General features: G+C 34.5%; 1 protein-coding gene across 5 annotated transcripts; it reads left to right on the forward strand.

Annotated features, from left to right (window-relative positions):
• The first annotated feature begins 5122 nt into the window (after positions 1-5122).
• Positions 5123-20327, forward strand: SMC3 (structural maintenance of chromosome 3). Of its 5 annotated transcripts, none has more exons than XM_088862704.1 (30): positions 5144-5293; positions 5404-5610; positions 6296-6374; positions 6599-6688; positions 6803-6904; positions 7248-7424; positions 7504-7634; positions 8342-8420; positions 8538-8695; positions 8775-8850; positions 9585-9713; positions 9787-9931; positions 10536-10666; positions 11886-12038; positions 12333-12522; positions 12677-12810; positions 14805-14963; positions 15319-15624; positions 15788-15964; positions 16227-16310; positions 16391-16600; positions 17331-17420; positions 17543-17664; positions 17776-17931; positions 18565-18672; positions 18776-18836; positions 19206-19340; positions 19496-19583; positions 19674-19746; positions 19828-20327. In XM_088862704.1, the coding sequence occupies exons 4-30, from the start codon at positions 6656-6658 to the stop codon at positions 19946-19948; spliced, it is 3528 nt and encodes a 1175-aa protein (XP_088718830.1). In that variant the 5' UTR covers positions 5144-5293; positions 5404-5610; positions 6296-6374; positions 6599-6655; the 3' UTR covers positions 19949-20327. The 5 variants fall into 5 exon arrangements, with proteins under 5 accessions (XP_088718828.1, XP_020526509.2, XP_088718829.1 ...); XM_088862705.1 differs by having other exon boundaries at positions 5144-5241; positions 5427-5610; XM_088862702.1 differs by lacking the exon at positions 6296-6374 and having other exon boundaries at positions 5123-5241.
• Positions 20328-20769: the final 442 nt, after the last annotated feature.

Genomic DNA, 20769 nt, shown 5'->3' on the forward strand with positions numbered 1-20769 from the left:
TTTTTAATGGAGAGCTAAGATTGCTCCAATCACAATGTTATGTTTCTACACTATTTTTTTTTTATAAACTATTTTGACACCAAATTTTGGACGTCCATTCCTTTATTAAACTCACACTAACAAAAAATAATTAAAAAATAAAATGATCAAAATACCCCTGAAATCTATAAGGGGTATTTTGGTCATTATTTTTATCAAAAAATTATTGTTAATATTTTTTATAGGTGCACCCCAATGAGAAGATGGCACGAACCAAATTTCATATTCAGAAAAATTGTATTAAATAAACTAAAAATAAAATACTTTGAGACGTCGGATCTAAAATCAAACGGTGAGTGGCTCTCTTGATAAAAAATGGACGACTAGATAATAAGGGGAGGGTAGAACTTCTATGTTGTAGTGGAAACATAGAAAGCTTTTTCAGCTTTCAGATCTAGATTAAGAAGATCCTCAAAAAGAAGGTAATACCCAAAATAATATATATAAAGAAGATCTTCAAGGAAAAGTATAGAATGAGACCATTTACCTTTGATACAAGGTGGTCACAGTAATCATGACAATTGGATGTGAATTTGAGTGGATGCAATTAATCCATTGACCAAGCTCAAACTTTAAAATAAATATTCTCAAACTTTGTGATACATCAAAGCTATCAAATTTCATATCAAATGGTTGTAAGGAGTTGTGACCACATTGTATCAAAAGTAAATGGTCTCATTATATACAATCTCGATCTTTAATGTGGTCATAAAAAAAAAAAAAGAGAGGAGTAATGGTTATAACTTTTAGGGGAAAGCTTTCTATGTTCTCCTACAACATAGAAGTTCTATCTTCTCATTTATCCAACCGTCTATTAAAAAACCGTCCGTTTTTTAATGGAGGGCTAAGATTGCTCCAATCACAATGTCATGTCTCTACACTATTTTTTTTTTTTTTTTTTATTTATAAACTATTTTGACACCAAATTTTGGACGTCCATTCCTTTATTAAACTCACACTAACAAAAAATAATTTAAAAATAAAATGATCAAAATACCTCTGAAATCTATAAGGGGTATTTTGGTCATTATTTTTATCGAAAAATGATTGTTAATATTTTTTATAGGTGCACCCCAATGAAAAGATGGCACGAACCAAATTTCATATTCAGAAAAATTGTATTAAATAAACTAAAAATAAAATACTTTGAGACGTCGGATCTAAAATCAAACGTTGAGTGGCTCTCTTGATAAAAAATGGACGGCTAGATAATAAGGGGAGGGTAGAACTTCTATGTTGTAGTGGAAACATAGAAAGCTTTCTCAGCTTTCAGATCTAGATAAAGAAGATCCTCAAAAAGAAGGTAATACCCAAAATAATATATATAAAGAAGATCTTCAAGAAAAAGTATAGAATGAGACCATTTACCTTCGATACAAGGTGGTCACAGTAATCATGACAATTGGATGTGAATTTGAGTGGATGCAATTAATCCATTGACCAAGCTCAAACTTTAAAATAAATATTCTCAAACTTTGTGATACATCAAAGCTATCAAATTTCACATCAAATGGTTGTAAGGAATTGTGACCACATTTTATCAAAAGTAAAAGGCCTCATTGTATACAATTCCGATCTTTAATGTGGTCATAATATATATATATATATATATATATATGGGAAATGACCTTGTGAGACCTTCCTACACTCATGTGTATAGGATCCCAAATGATCACCATTAAATTTGACACATATCTCTAAAAAAGTCAAGTCTCACACCCATGTGATAACTTTTCTAGAGATTTATGCCAAATTTAATGGTGATCCTTTGAGGTTCCTATACACATAGGTGTGGGAGGGTCTCATAGGATAATTATTCCCTCTCTCTCTCTCTCTCTCTCTCTCTCTATATATATATATATATATATATATATATATATATATATATATAAATATATAAAGTCCCTGAATGTTATTGCCTTGAAATTGGAAAACATTCAAATATTTTATGTTGGCCTTGATAATTATGGTTGTGAAAAAACATAGGATTTCGAGCCTTAAAACTAATGTATATTGCAATACAATATCCAAACCGTCCATTGTCCCCCAAAAATAAGTGCTCATGTCTCTGCAAGATATTTACCATTTTTAGATCTCAAACTTCCGCATTCGGTGCAACTATCATAGAGATTTCAAATTGATTTTACAACCATTATAGAGATTTCCCGTATACTCAGTCTTGTTTGGACAATGACTCAAGGTGAGCCTTTTACTTTGTTTTCATAAAACATAGGGCTTATAAAAAGGGAAATTATCGTTAATATACGTTTATTTCAATAAAATCAGGAAAAAAAAAAAAAACCCTAACTTTTCAAAACCTCACCTACATCTACACCATTTCTCACAAATTTTGGCTTTTTTTTTACCAAAATGGCCTTTACGGTATTTTTTTACTGTAATACATTTTAAGCTTTATGGTAATTAAAACATCGTAAAAGATTCAAATAGTATTACGGTAATTTAAATACGATAATAGTTTGAATTATGATTACAATAATTTAATTACCGTAATGTGTGGGGAAGTCTTTACGATATTCTTATTGCCGTAATACTTTTCAGATCAATTCCAAACCTGTATTAGTTGAAAAGCTTCAAACCAAAGCTAAGGGCTACCCCTATCTTCCCTTCACGGTAGTCATTTTCGGAGCTGTATTTTCCAAAAAATCCATGTTCCCATGGGAACACGAGTGGATCTAATCCCTTGCTCATAAACACCTAGTTAATAACGTTTTTGTTTTAAAAATTTGAAAACCATATAAAAATTATTAAATTATTTTTGAATGAATTGAATTGTGAGTTATGTGACACTTAAATATAACTCTTTGAAAATTTGATAGTCAATATTGAAGTGTTAGGTTTTTATAATATACATAAGAATTTATTTGGAAATTTTATTTTGCTGAAATTATTCTATAAGTAGTAGATATTATATCCTAAAATTTTAAGATTTGAAAAATAAAGCTCACATGGATTTTTGTCGAGGGAGTAAACAAATAGTAGAGACTTCTGAGAGAGTAGAAAATCTTTTATGTTATTTTAATGAGGCATGGGCAATATTGCAGTAATTAAATTACCCTAATATTATTTTAACGTATTACGGTATTTAAATTACCGTAATATTCATTCAACTTATTACAGTATTTAAATTACCGTAATGTTATTATGATAATTTAATTATTGTAATACTACTTTAAGGTATTGCGGTATTTTAATTACGTAATACTCCTTCAACTTATTATGTTATTTAAATTACCGTAATGTTCTTTATGATAAAAAGACTACTGTGAAGGTTATTTTGGTAAAAAAGGCCGAAAATTGTGAGAAATGGTGTAGGTGAGGTTTTGAAAAATTGGGTTTTTTTTTTTCGATTATAGTAAAATATAGGCATGTTAATGATAATTTCCTGTATAAAAACTCCATCCCTAAAAAAAAAAATTGAATTTGCCAATTTGAAGAAATTTTGAATTTGACAATTTGGAAAGCACCATGTAAAAAAGTTCAGCGAATATTTTGTAATGGATCTCAAATCCTCGTTGGAAAGCACTTTCAACAACGAAGATCTCCATAATGGCTCTAAAATCAGCTTTCAACACCGATAATAAAATTTGAAACAAAAAAAAAAGTACAAATCTTGCGGATCTATGAAAGCTTATTTTTTAGGGCAAAGTGGACGATCTAGATAATTTGTTACAATATATGATATTTTTAGAGCTTTAAATCTTATTTTTTCTTCACAACTATAATGTTCAAACTGAGATGATTGATGTAAAGGTTTTTTAATACTTGAATTACAATTTTTTATGAGTTATGAGGTAAGACCTTACTTATTGTAATAGGGCTGCTGCCCTATCAAGAATTTTCATATGAAGATTTACAATAGGAAAATGGTTTTAGGGTTGTGACCCTATCAAAGTAAGTAAATCCTAAGCTCATAACTCATTGAAAATTATACTTTAAGTATTGAAAATTGATTTTAGAGCCATCATGGAGATTTATGTTGCCGAAGTGCTTTCTGGCCGAGGATTTGAAGTACCGCTTTATTCTGTTTTCATAAAGCCTAGGCCTTATTGAAACTTCATGATGGCTCTAAAAATCAATTTTCAATACTTGAATTACATTTTTTATGAGTGATGAGCTTAGGCTTTACTTTCTTTGATGGGCCACAACCCTATCAAACCATTTTTGTTTTAAGAAAAATGGTTTGATAGAGCAGCACCCTATTAAAATAAGTAAAGTCTCACCTCATATCACATTGTAAATTGTTATCAAAGTATTAAATAACATTTACATTGATCATCTAGACTTGAACATTATGTTTATTAAAAAAACTAGGATATAAAGCTCTAGAAATAGTCTACATTGCAAAAAAATTATCTAGGCCATTCATTTTACCCTAAAAATAAGTATTCATAGATCCGCAAGATGTGTACTATTTTATGAATTTTAAAATTTGTTGTCTCTGTTGGAAATTGATTTTAGAGCCATCGTAAAGATTTTTATGGCGAAAAGTGCTTTTCGAGGATTTTAGGTGAGGCTTTATTTAGTTCATATAAATACCTCTTCCGAACATAAGTGGCAATGAATTATCTTATGAAAGGGTGCGGTTTACATAGAGCCTAGGCTCTAAACAATCAAATTAGGGCATATCTTCAAATAGTATCAAGAAATATGGTTTCAATACTAAAAATCATTGTGATAGTCTTAAAATATAATTTCATATTTATTTATAAAGTTTAAAGCTTAAAAAATAATGTAGACCAATAGATCTATGAAAACTTGAAAATCTTGAAAGTTCATAGTAAAAATATGCGTCACACAAAACACTATTTTCAAACTTGAAATCCACTTTTTTCTTATGTTCATATATCTTGACATTTAGATGATCAATTTTAAGATATTTAGACATCAAAACAACCTCTTATAGTGAAATTTTTGTGGTATGCTTCAATTTGATTGTTTAGAGCCTCGGCTCTATATAAACTTTTCCCATTATGAAATAGACGATTCCCCCAGTTTGGCTTTCTATTTTGAAAAGACCTTCGTTTCCCGCGCTCCATATTTCTCTTTTTTCTTTTAATCTTTTCGCGATTGCGGTCTCTTCGTTTACAGCTCCTCTATACCATGTCTTAAAAAAAAAAACCCTATTTTGTTTGCCCTGGTTGTTCAAAACCTTATTTCAGCTATTTTTTTCTGTATTATGAGGTATTTTATCTCTGTTTTTCTACTTCGATTCTCTCCAAAAGCGTTAAATCTGGTTTGCTCTAATCATTCTCGATTTTCCTGAATTTTACGGTTTCTCTGAAGTCCGTTCTGTTAAATAAATTTTTTTTTTCTATCCTAAATGGCATGTACTGGTTGTTGAAGATTTTGTAGCTGGTTTGCCCTAGTTTTTATTTATCAGGGGTTTCTGCGACATTAACGGGAGTTGCCATGGAAAGTGATATCCCCATGACTGGTGCCGAGTCCCCTTTGACCCGTAGAAAAGAGAAACCGAGGCTTTTCATAAAGGAAATGGTTATGAAGAATTTCAAATCATATGCTGGGGAGCAAAGAGTTGGCCCTTTCCATAAGGTCAGGTTTTTTTCAGCCACTTTATATTTTATTTTTAGGGTTTATTAGCCATCTAAATTACCATTACTGTTTTAATGCTTCATTTCCAATCTCACCTAAATAGGAATTGTGCAATTTTTTCTTGTTATTCCTTGTTACATTGCGCAAAAGCCACACAAAACAGTCATAGTTCAAATGCACAAAAATCCTAAAAGAAATTTATATGGATATCTTATAGAACTAGTGTATCTCACTTTTCTGTATTTCAATTTGTTGTGCCAAATTTTCCAATATCATAGGATGTGTAATGACCCATGAGCTAAATAAGCAACATTTGTGTACACAGTTTGGATTACATATTGATGTAACTGGTTTTCAAGTGTAAAATATCATATTGGCTTAGTTTTTCTGGAATGAAGAAGTGGGGTCAATTTTACCTTTCACGTTAGTTTTCTTATTTTAATTTACTGATTTATTGGATTTTCAATTCCACATGGAGTGAGTATGTGCAATGAAATGGGAATAAATCCATATTTTTTATTTCTTAATTGGGTCTGCATTTAGGTTAAAAATGCCACTCTTTTCATCACCTGAGTTGGGATATGACTTTAAATAATGCATGAGTGTTAGTATCCATAGAAAAGCTTACCTTTTAAGAATTGAAGTATCAATCCTAATTATTTGTAATCATTGGTTTTTAATCCAGAATTTTATTGTCCATGGTTGCACTATTGTCTGTCTTGGCTGAAACAAACCGGTTTTGACAACGTTCATTTAGACTACAGGTATAGTGCAATTGTATTTATATGGAGCGCAATAAACTACACAATAAAGTGACTTAAGTACTATTATTGTTGTTCTTAATGTGAAATTTCTGATGAATTTGTTGTATATATTATTTCATGATGAATTGTAATGTTTTTACTGACGAATTACCCGGATATAAAATTTATGGGTTATCCTATTGTCTGGTAGTTAATTTTTCTTTTTTCTTTTAATTAATGAACAGAGCTTTTCAGCTGTAGTTGGTCCTAATGGGAGTGGGAAAAGTAACGTTATTGATGCCATGCTCTTTGTATTTGGGAAGCGAGCTAAACAGGTCAGTGGTACTGCAGCTTGGCATGCTGATCTGTTTGCTATACCACTTTTCCTTTTTCTTTTCTTGTACCTTTTTAGTTTTTGACAATGATTTTTTTTTTTGCAATTGCTGAAGATGCGACTGAACAAAGTTTCAGAGTTGATACACAACTCAACCAATCACCAGAATTTGGATAGTGCATGCGTATCAGTTCACTTTCAGGAAATTATTGATTTGGTAATTCTTCATTTTTCTTGTTTTTGCATAGTTGACTGATACAATATTCATTATTATTTTATGGATTTACTTTATTGGAGATATTAATATTAGAAACCACTGATTTAGGCGGCATTTTTATTATATAGTGGTGCCCATATTGGACTCATTTGTTGGATGGACACTGTATTGGGAACTGAAATTCACGATTATAGTTGGTGACATTATGTGGGATTTGAGAGTGATGCCCCAAATTGATGTGGTTCTAGATTTCTTTCATTCCTTTTATTTTTCTAATAGTGTTCTAGAATTTTCCTCGGTGTAAATGTGCATGCATTTATGCAGTTGATCTATTTGATAACAGGAGGATGAGGCTTATGAACCTGTGGCTGGAAGTGACTTTGTCATTACTAGAGTTGCTTTTCGTGACAATTCTTCAAAATATTATATAAATGAACGATCCAGTAATTTTACAGAGGTCACCAAGAAACTGAGAGCGAAAGGGGTGGACCTCGACAACAATCGCTTTCTGATTCTTCAGGTATGTAGGAAGAGTCACCAAGATGCTAGATAGAGTTTGAACTATCACATGTTATTATTGTCTTTGGGGTTTTTCTTAGGGAGAGGTGGAGCAAATCTCACTGATGAAACCAAAGTCCCAAGGTCCTCATGATGAAGGATTTTTAGAATACTTGGAGGATATTATCGGAACAAACCAATATGTTGAAAAGATTGACGAATCCAGTAAGCAGTGAGTCACATAGCTTGAAGCCCATTTTTCTTTTTAACGTTGTGGATTTTCTAATGCTATTTGATAATTGATGCTTTTCACGTAGCATGATGTGTTTAAACACATGCCATTTAGGCTAGGTAATACTAAGTTTCACGATTCTTTGTCCACTGCACTGCCACCCACTAGTTAAATTTGATTTTGACTAACATTGCTGGAATGTAACTGGGATGCCATAGTTTACCACAGGTTTGAGTTGAGTAGTTACTTTATTTACAGCATTCTGCTACGGTGCCACTGAATGAATACAATGCAATATTTATATACCCTATACATCTAGTTTCAACTAAAATATAATATTTAACAGTATTGAGGTTTACTTTTGTCATTAATTATTTGGTATTCAACAATATTTCATCAATGGCATGCACTGACTAATAATATATACAAAATAACTTCATTATTTGTAATATGAGCTGTGCTGTTCATACAAAAAAATGACGTCATCTAGCATCTAGTATCTGGACCTCATTGTATGTATATTGTTTGAAAGTGAGAAGGAAGTAGTTTCTTTGAATTTGTTTAGAATTACCTCAATGGATGAAAGGTTCCTCTGATTTGTACTAATTGCAGTTTATTAGCTTTAGAATATTCCGCCCTTATAGCACCTTGTTCATGAGTCTGATGAGGAATTACCATATTTCTTTTATTCTTTGCTGTCCTGTTAGGCTGGAATTGCTCAGTGAGAAAAGATCTGGTGTAGTACAAATGGTCAAATTGGCAGAAAAAGAGCGAGACAATTTGGAGGTATTCTTTTATGTATATGTATTTTTGCACTTGCTTGCTTATATATAATTGCATCATTATGACCTCTTATATATGATGGCCTAAATGAATTTATCGATTGGTATTTGTACTGTGCAGGATGGTAAGAATGAAGCAGAAGCCTTTATGCTCAAGGAGCTAGTGCTCTTGAAATGGCAGGAGAAAGCTACCAAGTTGGCATCTGAAGATGCCGCTTCTCATGTAGTTGAGTTACAAGGAAAGGTCTCCAGCTTGGAGCAAAATCTCAAGGATGAAAGGTAATAAATTGTTTTACCATCAGAATCAAATTGTTATGCTTTTCCATTACTAAGTAAAACTTGTGGATCCCATTTTCAGGGAGAAATATAAGCAAAACTCTAAAACATTGAAGGATCTTGAGGCTGTGTACAATAAGTATCAAAAAAGACATGAGGTATGCAATATGGTGGATATACAATCATTTCTTGTTATTGTCTTTTGTCTGTTTTCAACAGGCAACCTTTGTCCATGCATGAACAGAGATTTGCACGTCTTTATGCTCTTCACAATAATGTCAGATTTACTCCCCATGATTATGTCATACTGTGACAACAAGTCTTAATAATAGGTGAAATCATGCTTTGAGATTTTGGTGCTCTTTGTTTGCTTACATGCGGACCATGGTTGGTGGAATTTGTATCTACTTGGTGTTGGAAGGCTTTGTTTTATCTCTTCCTTGTTAGAGTTTGCCAGCATTATCATTATTATGGTCTCTATGCAGTATCAAGTTCAGTTCTTTAAAGCTCGGCTCGGAACTCATCTCGGTCCCGAGTCTGAGTTGGTGTCCAACTCAACCAAGTCTCTGAAAATAACAGAGAAGGGTCATGACCCGGTGAGACTTGAGCAAGTCTTGGGTTTTTTCAACCAGACCAGGCATCTTGCCAGGTTCTAGTGGCTCTGGTGAGTCAAAGCCAAGTCACTAAGCTTTCGAACACCGAGCTAGTTGTTTTTTAATATGATATCCTGTTCTGGTCTTTCCTCTTTGCACTTTAACTTTATTCAGGTTGCAGCTTCTCTTGATGATATTGTTTGATTTTTATTAAATACTGGAGAAGATGCTTGGAGTTGTCAAGGCTTGCTACTTGGTACTAATTACTGGTATTATCTGCATTTTGACCTGATGTTCAGGAACTTGATAGTGGCCTCAGAACTTGTAAAGAGGAATTTAAGGAGTTTGAAAGGCAGGATGTGAAGTACAGGGAAGATTTGAAGCACATGAAGCTAAAAATTAAAAAATTAGAAGATAAAATTGAGAAGGTATATTTAGCATTTCTCTATTTTCTTAAATTATTTATGTCATGTATCTAAATTCAAAGCTGTTGGGTTCCAGGATTCTGCTAAAATCAAGGAAGTGGAAAAGGAGTCTGAAGATTCAAAAGAGTTGATTCCAAAACTTGAAGTTGAGATAACTAAATTGTCACAGGTTCTGTCAGAAGAAGAGAAGATTTTGGAAGAAATAAAGGAGAGCTCAAAAGGTCCACCTGTTTCTTCATAAATTTATATCTCCAGCACTAGGTGAAAGAACATGTGTTAAATGTATGGTTGAACGAAATTTTTGGGTCAGATGGTTTTGGATAAAGTTGAATGACATCACTGTCCTCTACCATCTCTATTTTATGTTTTTACGCTTTTCGTTGCCTTGCGAAGGAAGTACAAGTCTGATTGTTTTTTCTTGAGGTTTTGAATTATATTCTCTTAGTTACCTTCTCATAGCTTGTGTTAATATGTATGACCTTTGGTATTTGGATAAAGTTCATCGTGAAAAATATTGGATCTTTTTTCTCTTGATAAGTGCTCTAATCTGTCCTGCTGTGATGAGTATCTTCCCTTTTACACGATACACACTATCTGATCTGTCCTTTTTATAATCTACTACAGGCATTTTACTGCTTTAGCGATAAGATAAATATGCCATGATTGCTACTCAATAAAGTACACCCATACTTATTTATTTTGTTAGGAATTTTCTTTTTTGTTGACATTTTTCGGTTATTTGTCAATTGTTTTGGAGAATTTTTTCCATGTTTAAATCATGGCATCGTTGACTTATGCTATTTCTTTTGCATTGCTATTATACAGAAGAAATCGAAAAATATCGTTCAGAACTTCTGGGGGTTCGTGTGGAGTTGGAACCTTGGGAAAGACAGTTGATTGAATGCAGAGGAAAGCTTGATGTTGCTTCAGCTGAAAGCAAGCTTTTAAAAGAAAAGGTAGGATTTTTGTGATTTTATTTATAAGTTCTATTGTATTGGATGGATTATACATTTGTGTCCATACTGACCTGAACACTAGCTCCCTACTTATTTTATAGCTTTTCTTTTGAATGGGAAATCTCTCTCTCTCTCTCTCTCTCTTCACACACACATATACATATGTAGACCCATACACATGTGCCCAGTGCACACTCGAAGTTAAGGCCCTGTTTGGACAATCTTGTATTTCTATAAAGAAACCAGTGTACCCTTAAATAAGGGCATTTAGTTTTTTCAACATTTGAAAGATCGCCTCAGCCATGGTGCTCGGCTCTTTGCCCTGGCGGGTAACTTGCTGAGTCCGAGTGGACTTGGCCGAGTTTTGCAAACCCCAATAAAATGTAAAATAGTAAAAAAACAAAGGTAAAAATTCTAAAAATCATTAAAAATCAGAAAAAGTTAAAAGAGATAATAAACATCATTAGCACACTGAAGAAGATAAAAAATCCATAAAAAATGGATTATTGATATTTTATCGATACCTTGAATATTTGGAAAAAATAAAAAAGAAGGAAAAGATATGAAAGTTCACAAATCATCTTAGAAACTATCAAAATCATCTAAAGAAATATTTCTAACAATTATATTTTTGTATTTTTTTGACTTTTTTTTAATTTTTTTTAGGAGTTTTTTTTATGCCCTCTGAGTTAGGTACCTGACTTGCCCCCAACTCACTTTGCCAATAGGGTGGGGCTGAGTTACTCAGCTGAGTCCAAATGCACTCGGCCAAGTCCAGAAATGCAAAATGCCGGTCTAGATGTGCTTTTGCTTGGCAGGGGTGGAGGTTGGAGTGGCAGATGGGGAGGGAGGAAGCATTTTGCATTCCTTTCCAAATAGGCAGGAGATAGAAATAGCCTTACCCATGAATAGCGGTAGCAGACCAAAACAATGGCCTTTTCTGCTTAATTATGGGTTGGGGACAGAAACAGGCATATTCCAAAACAAGCGGTCTATCGAAACTGGGCCTTAACTCGAGAAATTATGGCATGTTGTTTAATCATGTTATTTTGCATTAGTAGGCTATGTATAGAAATTGCTGCGACATTAACACCATTTAACATGTATATGAGAGTATCCATTCATTAGTATCAAATGTGTGTCATCTTGCTTGTACCAACTTTCCAAACAACAATAGAATCCATTATAGGAATATAAAAACTTTTCCATCATTTTGCAGCATGCTGCTGGTCGCAAGTCGTTTGAGGACGCCCAACTTCAAATGAATGATATAAAGGAGAAAAAAAGAGTAAAGAATGCAGATGTCCAGCACATTCAAACTGAATTGGATAGATACAAAGTTGATGCCTCTGAGGCTCGAAAGGAAGAACAGGCATGTTTGTATCCCTCTTGCATTTTTCTTTTGGTAGTTGAGCCCTAGTATATTATTGTTCCTTGTTATGCTTCAAAGACAAGTAGATGTATTATAAAACATACCATAATTTAAACAACCAGTCTATTGGGTCATGAACGTTCACAAAAACTGTGGAGAGTGTGTGCCCTGCCATTTGTGCTATGTCCTGTTCTAAACGTTCCCACTCTCTCCTTCACCATCTGTCATTTTCTTGTGGTCCATTGGATTGTGCTGTACTTAGACCTAACTAGACAAACTGATATATGTTACCAGGTTTGTTTGAAGAAGGAAGAATCACTTATTCCTCTTGAGCAAGCTGCTCGACAGAAAGTTTCAGAATTGTCTGCAACTCTGGATTCCGAGAAGAATCAGGGATCTGTTTTAAAAGCAATACTAGAAGCAAAAGAGTCGAAGCGAATAGAGGGTATACATGGTCGACTTGGAGATCTGGGTGCAATTGATGGTGAGTAATGTCTCCTCGTAGTGCTCAATATTATGTAGCTGGCAGGTTTATCCCGATATAAATCCACCATGTAACTAAAATATTGCGTCTTTGCATCCCCCCTTTAGTTCTCATGTATCTGAAAAAATGAAATAGAATTGTTCACTTATTGCAGGGAAGTATGATGTTGCTGTATCGACAGCATGTCCTGGACTTGATTATATTGTGGTGGAGACCACTGCTTCTGCCCAAGCATGTGTTGAGTTGCTTCGAAGGAAGAATCTTGGAGTTGCAACTTTCATGATATTGGTAGTGCTTCTTAATCTTGAACAAAGTACCTGCCCATTCTATTTTTTTGTCTCTTCCACTTAGATTTTGGAGTTTCTCTTTTGAGGTTGATGTTAAGAATTTTTTAACTTTAAAGAGTTGTACGGTATATTAAAATCTTCTAGCGACTTCACCTACTACCTTATCATACCCCATAGTACTCAAATTGGGTAACAACATATACCTTTCTTCTCTCTTCTCATATTAAGGCTCGTTTCAGGAGCTATTGCGCTGCCTACACACCACAGGCTTGAGAACTTGGTGACTGCAAACAGATTAGGCTGTAGGAATGCCTGTGAATGAAACGATTATGTGCACATGGAATTTTTGGGTGACCATGAAAGAACTCTGAGGATTTCAAATTGTTTTTCATGTTGTTCCTTATCAAACTTCTTCTGTTATAACTGTCAATGAGAGTTTGAATCACATACATGTGTTATGCACTTGCTTGATTTTCAATCATCACCATCATCATCAGAGCCTTTTTCCAACTATTTGGGGTTGGCTATACAAACCTTGGTCTGGCATTTTGTTCTATAAAGGAAAAATTACCCTCAGTGAGGTCATAAGTCTCCATATTTTTACTCACTACTTTCAACCATATCCTTTTGGGTCTTTCCCTTGCCCTTTCTGAGCCTTTCACTCAAATCAACTCGCACCTCCTAACATGTTTTGTACTGGACCTGCATCGTAAATGGCCAGCGCACCTAAGTCTACTTTCTCTCATCATATCGCCTATTAAAGCTGCATCTAAATTCTTCCGAATGTTCTATTTCAAATTCTATTCCTTATTGTCTTGCCACTAGCCGACAACATTCAGTAGTTGTCGCGTAAGAAAGAGGAAGAAGCTCCTCCTTATCTATAGAATGACGGTATTCTAGAAGTTCCATCAAGTTGCTTCCAAACTGGTATGTCTATAGAATAACGGTAGCTTAGCTAAGAAAAGGTGGTTTAAAAGGTCCTTATAACCCTTAAGAAGTTGTCGGCTTCTAAATAAGGAATTAGCTTAGCTCCAAACTCTATAGAATGATGGTAGCCTAGAAGGTTCCCTCAACAGCTTGTCGCTGCGAAGCTAAGTAGTAATGAATTGCTCCCCATTTCCTTTGACTTCCAACCAAAACCGAAAGTTCTAAGATAACCATCTTCGATACAGGTGAAGTACCTTTGCCATTTTCACACAGTCCAGCTATTCGCCGAAAGGCAATAGACCGTTGGTAGGGAACCTTCATAGCCTTCCTTGGACCGTGTTCGCCCATTTTTTGGTATAAACGACTTTGTTTGAAGTCTATAGCCTCCTATTTTCAGTCAAGCTATAGTGCTCATCCATCTCAACATCTTCATATCAACTATACTCATCCTATGTATATGTTGTTTCTTGACCACCCAACATTCCACCCCATACAACAAAGCAGGTCTCACAGCTGTTTTATAAAACTTTCCCCTCAGCTTTATTGGTATGCAGTGATCACATAAGACTCCAGTTGCACATTACCACTTCTCCCATCCAGTTCTAATTCTATGTGCGACAATCTCTCCATTTTCCTAGATTATCAAGCCAAGATATTGAAAGCGTGCTCTTTTTGGTATTTCTTGGCCGACAATCTTAACTACTCCTATTGTTACTAAACTTGCATTTCATATACTCAATAAAGACCATATGGAGCTTTCTCTTGATCAATAAAGCTTTATCTAGATCAATAAAGACAATTTGCTTGATTTTCAAAATAGTCAATACTGAAAATAATTTGAGTGTTTTTAACTTCTTAATTTTGGTAGGTTATTTAAAGTGTTAACTGTTTATGTTTAAGCCTTTTTTTCTCTGTTTCCCTGCTGACTGCATTTTCGCATGCTATCTGATTATTGTCATCTTGATGGTCGTTCGATTTCTCATTCTTTTTCAATTAAGCCTTCTTGAGAAAAAGAGCACCATTTGATCCCCTCATCAAGTTTACATGTAAAAATTCTTAACTTTGTAGGAGAAACAACAAAACCATCTACCTATGTTGAAGAAGAAAGCGCAAACGCCTGAGGGAGTTCCACGCCTCTTTGATCTGATAAGGGCTAAGGATGATCGGATGAAGCTCGCTTTCTTTGCTGCATTGAGGAATACTGTAGTTGCCAGTGACCTTAATCAGGTAAAGTGCTTTTGTTGAATTGTCAATGTGATTTTCTTGCACATTTGTTACTCACCTTTGGGGTCAAGATAGTATTCTACCTTGAAGTTATTTTCTCAGTATTCCTTTATCAGAAAAGGATATGGCAAAGCTTAGCTTTCATGTTGGTTATTTCTTCTCACCCAATTTATTCTAGCTTTCATGTTGGTTATTTCTTCTCACCCAATTTATTCTTCCCCATCCCTTTGCAGAGATAGAATGTGTCAAATACTCCTATTTCATTTGTCAAACTCTGAATTTTGCTTTTGTGGGTTTATATATGTAATTTTGAACATTCAAAAACCTTCATTATATGTCTATCCATTGCTTGTTATAGGCTACTCGAATTGCATATGGTGACAACGGAGAATTTCGCCGTGTGGTGACATTGGAGGGTGCTCTTTTTGAGAAATCAGGGACCATGAGTGGTGGAGGTGGAAAGCCTAGAGGGGGACAGATGGGCACATCTATTCGAGCCAGTGTTTCTGGAGAAGCTGTGGCAAATGCCGAAAAAGAGCTTAGTGAGTTGGTCGAACAGTTGAGAAGCTTACGTCAAAGACTTGGTGATTTGGTGAGGCAGTATCAGGCCTCAGAGAAGGCTTCATCTCGTTTAGAAATGGAATTAGCAAAAGCACGAATGGAGGTAGGTTCACTTCATAATTTTAAAGTATGATGTCAGCAGTAGTTTTGTTAGTGTTGATTCTGATATATTTTGTAAGGCACAATGTTGAAAAATTTTGTTTTCCAAGTATTTATTTTTTTAACAGTTTATGAGACTGACGTCACGAAATTCTGCACTTCAACAGATTGATGGATTAAATGCTCAGTATTCTGATATAGAGAAACAGCTTGATTCGTTGAAAGCTGCATCACATCCTAGAAAAGATGAATTGGAGAGACTGGCTGAGCTTGATAAAACCATCGCTGTTGAAGAAAAAGAGCTTGAAAGGCTTCTGAAGGGATCTAAAAATCTTAAGGAGAAGGTGATCAGTTGCATTTGAACAAAGTTTATGTATGTATGTATGTATGTATGTATGTATGTATGTATGTATGTATGTATGTATTTTATGTTTATGTTTATGTTTATTGCCAGTCAAAGATTATTGAATAACGTTCTTGTTCACTGAAGTTTCATCAAAACTTACTTTGTGAGTGAACTTCCAAAGTCGAATAGAGCTGTTATAAAATCATTTATTCCATAAATTTCTGTTCTTGTATTTAATTTCCATGCTCTGGTTATTCTAGACTTCTGAGCTTCAAAATAAAATTGAAAATGCTGGTGGCGATCGGCTGAAGAAACAAAAATCGAAAGTTGATAAACTTCAGTCTGTAAGTTTTTGTATCTGAAATCACAGTTTTTAGATTAATTTTAGGAGCCTTGTAATAATTTTCTCTATTTCTTTGGTCAGGATATTGATAAGTCCAATACTGAGATAAACCGTTGCAAGGTTCAGATTGTGACTGGTCAGAAAACTGTAAAAAAACTTCAAAAGGCTATTGAAGAGTCAATAAAGGAGAAAGACAAAGTTGCTGATGATAAAGATACGAAGGTAGCTGGATTCAAAGAGGTTGAACAGAAGGCTTTCATAGTGCAGCAAAACTACAAAAAGACGCAAGAGGTACTGAAAAATTTTTCTTCCTAAAATGGCCTTTCTTGGACTAAGAGATATGAATAATGAATGAAATTGAAAAGTGGTTCAAAACCATGGTGCTGGTAAAGATCTAATATCCAATTATTATATGACCATACCCAATAAAACTGATATGGATTGCTTTCAATGCGGGAATCATATTCATAGTGAGTCTGATGAGGAAGAATAACAAGCTTTAACTATATCATCAAAACAATGTGGGGTCTAGTTTCTATGATTGCTATCCTTAATCTGTGGTTGAGTATCACTTATGCTTAATGGTAAGAGCTAAGACAGTTGCTTTCTGCACGAACAGACTTATGTGTCTTTTCACGAACTTAATACAACCAAACCTTCATTTTATGGAAAATGCCAACTTTTATCAACTCACTGAAGAAAATAATAGATAGCCACCTTCAAATTCTAATGCATCATTTGTGCAAGAAATGGACTCCAAGTTGAATGAAATTTTGTCTGCTCAAAACTTAGCAGAGCCAATATTGAATGGTATATATTAAGGGCATTATCTTGTCTAATCAGTGGTCTTGATCACCTCTTTTTTTGGTTATATGTGTTAGTTTGAACTGCAACAGTTAAATCCTAAGCTTTCACCTTTCTACTTTATTGCAGTTCATGATCAGGCCCTATACTCTAGATTTCTTATGCATGGATGGCATGTCATACAGATTATTCATGTTGTTTTTCATATATCCTACAGCTCATAGAAAAACATAAAGATGTGCTGGAGGGAGCCAAGGAGGAGTACAATAAACTGAAAAAGTCCATGGATGTGTTACGAACTGCCGAGGTTTTTGATCTACATTTCCACTTTCATTGTATCTTGTGCTGGATGTTTTTGTGCATCTCTTCCCTCTTAGTCCTAGATAAGAAACACATGTTCTCATATCAAATGTTTGGTTTATTTTGTAGGTGGATATAGAAGATAAATTGCAAGATATGAAGAAGCTCTTAAAAGACTGGGAAATGAAAGGAAAGGGCTACACAAAAAGGCTTGAAGATATAAACAAAGATCTAAATAAACATTTAGATCAGTAAGTATTCCTTAGTTTTTAATTGGGAGAAACAGAGATCTCATGAAATGGATCAGCAGTCTGTATATTATTGTAAAAGATTGGCCTAACATGTTGAATTGTTGACCGTAGAATCAGGATAGATGGTATAGATCCTGCAAAGCTGGAGGTTGCCCTAAATGACAGCACGCTAGCTGAAACTTGTGCTCTTGAAAGAGCACTTGAGAATGTTGCATTATTCGAAGCACAGCTCAAGGAGATGAACCCAAACCTGGATTCCATTCAAGAGTATGACCATATTCACATACCTATGTTCCTTGAGGCACCTGTGCTACACCATACACATTGCTCACCTGTGTCACATAGACATAGCTATTGGCATCTCCTTTCTGAGAATACCACAAAATATGGAGATTGTTGGAGACGTCCAAAATGAGGCTTTGACCACCCTAATATATTGCATCAAACACAAGAAACGAACATCAATCCCAAATGATGGGACAATAACGTGATACATTGGAGTGGCCATAACCTATAATGGGCGACCCGCAACAATCCCGAAAAGTAATATGTATATACACACTCCCATGCCTTTTACTTTTCTTTTTTCATTGTTTTCATTTATTTGTCTGGTCACTCTGTATTTGTTTTGTTCTTTCTATTATGTTCTTGTTTTGCTTTATTGGTTTGTTGTTCAGTTCTTTTTTCTTTTACTATAAGTTTTGTTCAAATTAGTATGCTTTCATCATTTCAAAACCTTCCCCCTTTTTTATAGTTGTTTCCATTTTTTAAATATAATCTTACATTTATACTTTATTTTTTCATAGATTATTGCTTTTTCTATATCATGGTCGTTTTCTTCAACACACATTATCATATCTAAGCCTCTTAGCATGAATGGAGTTGCTTTTACATTCACAGGTACCGGAGAAAAGCCTCTGTATACAATGAACGTGTGGAGGAGCTAAATGCTGTGACCCAGGAACGTGATGATCTGAAGAAGCAGCATGATGAACTCAAGAAAAAGCGGCAAGTATCATTGTCTTCTGAAAATATTTCTTCTATAGCATTTTCTGTAACTTCTCTCGTCTATTGTCAATTATGGAACTTGAACTTGATTGTGTAAGTACAGATTGAATGAATTCATGGAAGGATTCAACAAAATATCTCTGAAGTTAAAGGAAATGTACCAGGTAAAACTTTTATCTATTTACTCCCTGTTAGACATTTGCTAGAAATTTTATGCTTCTTTCTGGGAAATTCCACATGCTTCTTTTTTTAGAATGGCTACTTCTCTTATTGAAATCAGTCTACCAATAAAGAGAAAGCTTTAGTTGCTTGGGTTTCCTCTTCTTCTCTGTTATAAATCGTAAACTTGCAATTTAGGTTTGTTTGCTTTATTTAATATGTAAATTTTACAATTAAGTTTTGGTTAAATTTTAATCTTATTCATAGTACTACACCACGCAAGCTTCCTCTTTCATTTGTTTGATACAGGTGAACACATGTACACTGAAAAATGTGCATCTGCATGCTAAAAATTTATGAGTATCATGTTTCAGATGATCACCCTTGGAGGGGATGCAGAGTTGGAGCTTGTAGACTCTCTCGATCCTTTTTCTGAAGGTGTGGTTTTTAGTGTCCGGCCTCCTAAGAAAAGCTGGAAAAATATCGCTAATTTATCTGGAGGTGAAAAGGTAAAATAGAGTTATTGCTTCTCAATAAATTAACAAATTGCTCCAAATCTCTCTGAATATAATACTCTTTGATGTGTTTTAAGGGTGCAAATTTCATCGAATTTCAGTTATAAGAATGTGAGTAACCAATTTGTAATGTTGATTTTGATTTCCAGACATTGAGCTCATTAGCTCTGGTTTTCGCACTGCATCACTACAAACCAACACCGCTTTATGTGATGGATGAAATTGATGCAGCCTTGGGTATGTTCCTTGGAACTCCCACCTATGCTTTCTTTGTAGGGTTTAGTCTTCTCCCTCTTTTCCTTACTGTGATATTATGATGATGTTCAGATTTTAAGAATGTGTCCATTGTGGGTCACTATGTGAAAGACCGCACCAAAGATGCCCAGTTCATAATTATAAGGTAGCCTCTCTCTCTCTCACACACACACACATTGAGACAAATGCATCAGCACATAATTATATTCATTTGTATCATCCACAGTCTGAGAAATAATATGTTCGAGCTAGCGGATAGACTTATTGGCATTTACAAAACGGAAAACTGCACGAAGAGCATCACTGTCGATCCAATGAGTTTTGCGCTTCAAGGGGGAGCTGCTTGAGATTTTGATGGAAGTGACATGTGGGGAGTCTCTCTCACCACGTCAATACTGATATTGTGCAGGAGAGAGAGAGATCAAGGTTGTATCTTGGAAGTGTACAACATTTTGTTGACTGAATTATTCCTCTCTCTCTATCACTCTATTTTAATGCTGACATTGTGTAGGCTACTGCTCAGCATGGAGAGAGAGAGGGAGCTTCCTTCTGTTAATGCATTACAATGTACACCTCTCTGGTGACTAGTTTCACAACATTAGGTTGAGTGAAACAAATTTCATGTTATTAAGATGCATATGATTGTCCTTATTGTCAAAACATACTAATGATTTGCTCCTCTAAAATAGAAGAACCACAGGCTTGATAAAGCCATATTGCTAGGCATATCACATGACTATCTGTATCAGCCATAGAATAAAGCAAGCAACTCTCTCTCATCATATCTGTCCAAAGCAATCATCACAAACTAAAATGGAGAAAGAAACCAAAAAAAGGAATGTCATTGAAACCAAGATTTCCGGTTTGTTTTCATAGAAGCTCTAAAACTCTGTTTCATCTTCATCATCTAATTTGTACTCTTTAAGGAGTTTTTTGCAAATTGGAAGCGGTTTTTTCTTTAAAAATGCAAGGGGATTGGCATATCGGTCCTATGGGATGATGTCATTGTTGCTTGTTAAGAGGATTCGGGCTCTGTTTCTTCCATGGAGTATCTTATTGCAATCGGACACTGCTAGTAATGGCCATGACTTTGAATAATTCATTTCTCGTGATTACCTTCAACTGGGATTCAGTAATTTTTTGTCTTGTCTGTCACACCCTCAATGCT

This window comes from Amborella trichopoda, chromosome 3 (assembly GCF_054954075.1).
Source record: "Amborella trichopoda isolate Santa Cruz 75 chromosome 3, AtrichopodaSantaCruz75HAP2 v2.0, whole genome shotgun sequence".
NCBI lineage: Eukaryota > Viridiplantae > Streptophyta > Magnoliopsida > Amborellales > Amborellaceae > Amborella > Amborella trichopoda.

Coding starts and splice junctions, on each gene's coding strand:
- SMC3 (XM_020670850.2), top strand. Junction 15,625..15,787: donor TAGCAAAAGCACGAATGGAG/GTAGGTTCACTT, acceptor GCACTTCAACAG/ATTGATGGATTAAATGCTCA. Junction 17,421..17,542: donor ATGTGTTACGAACTGCCGAG/GTTTTTGATCTA, acceptor TTTATTTTGTAG/GTGGATATAGAAGATAAATT.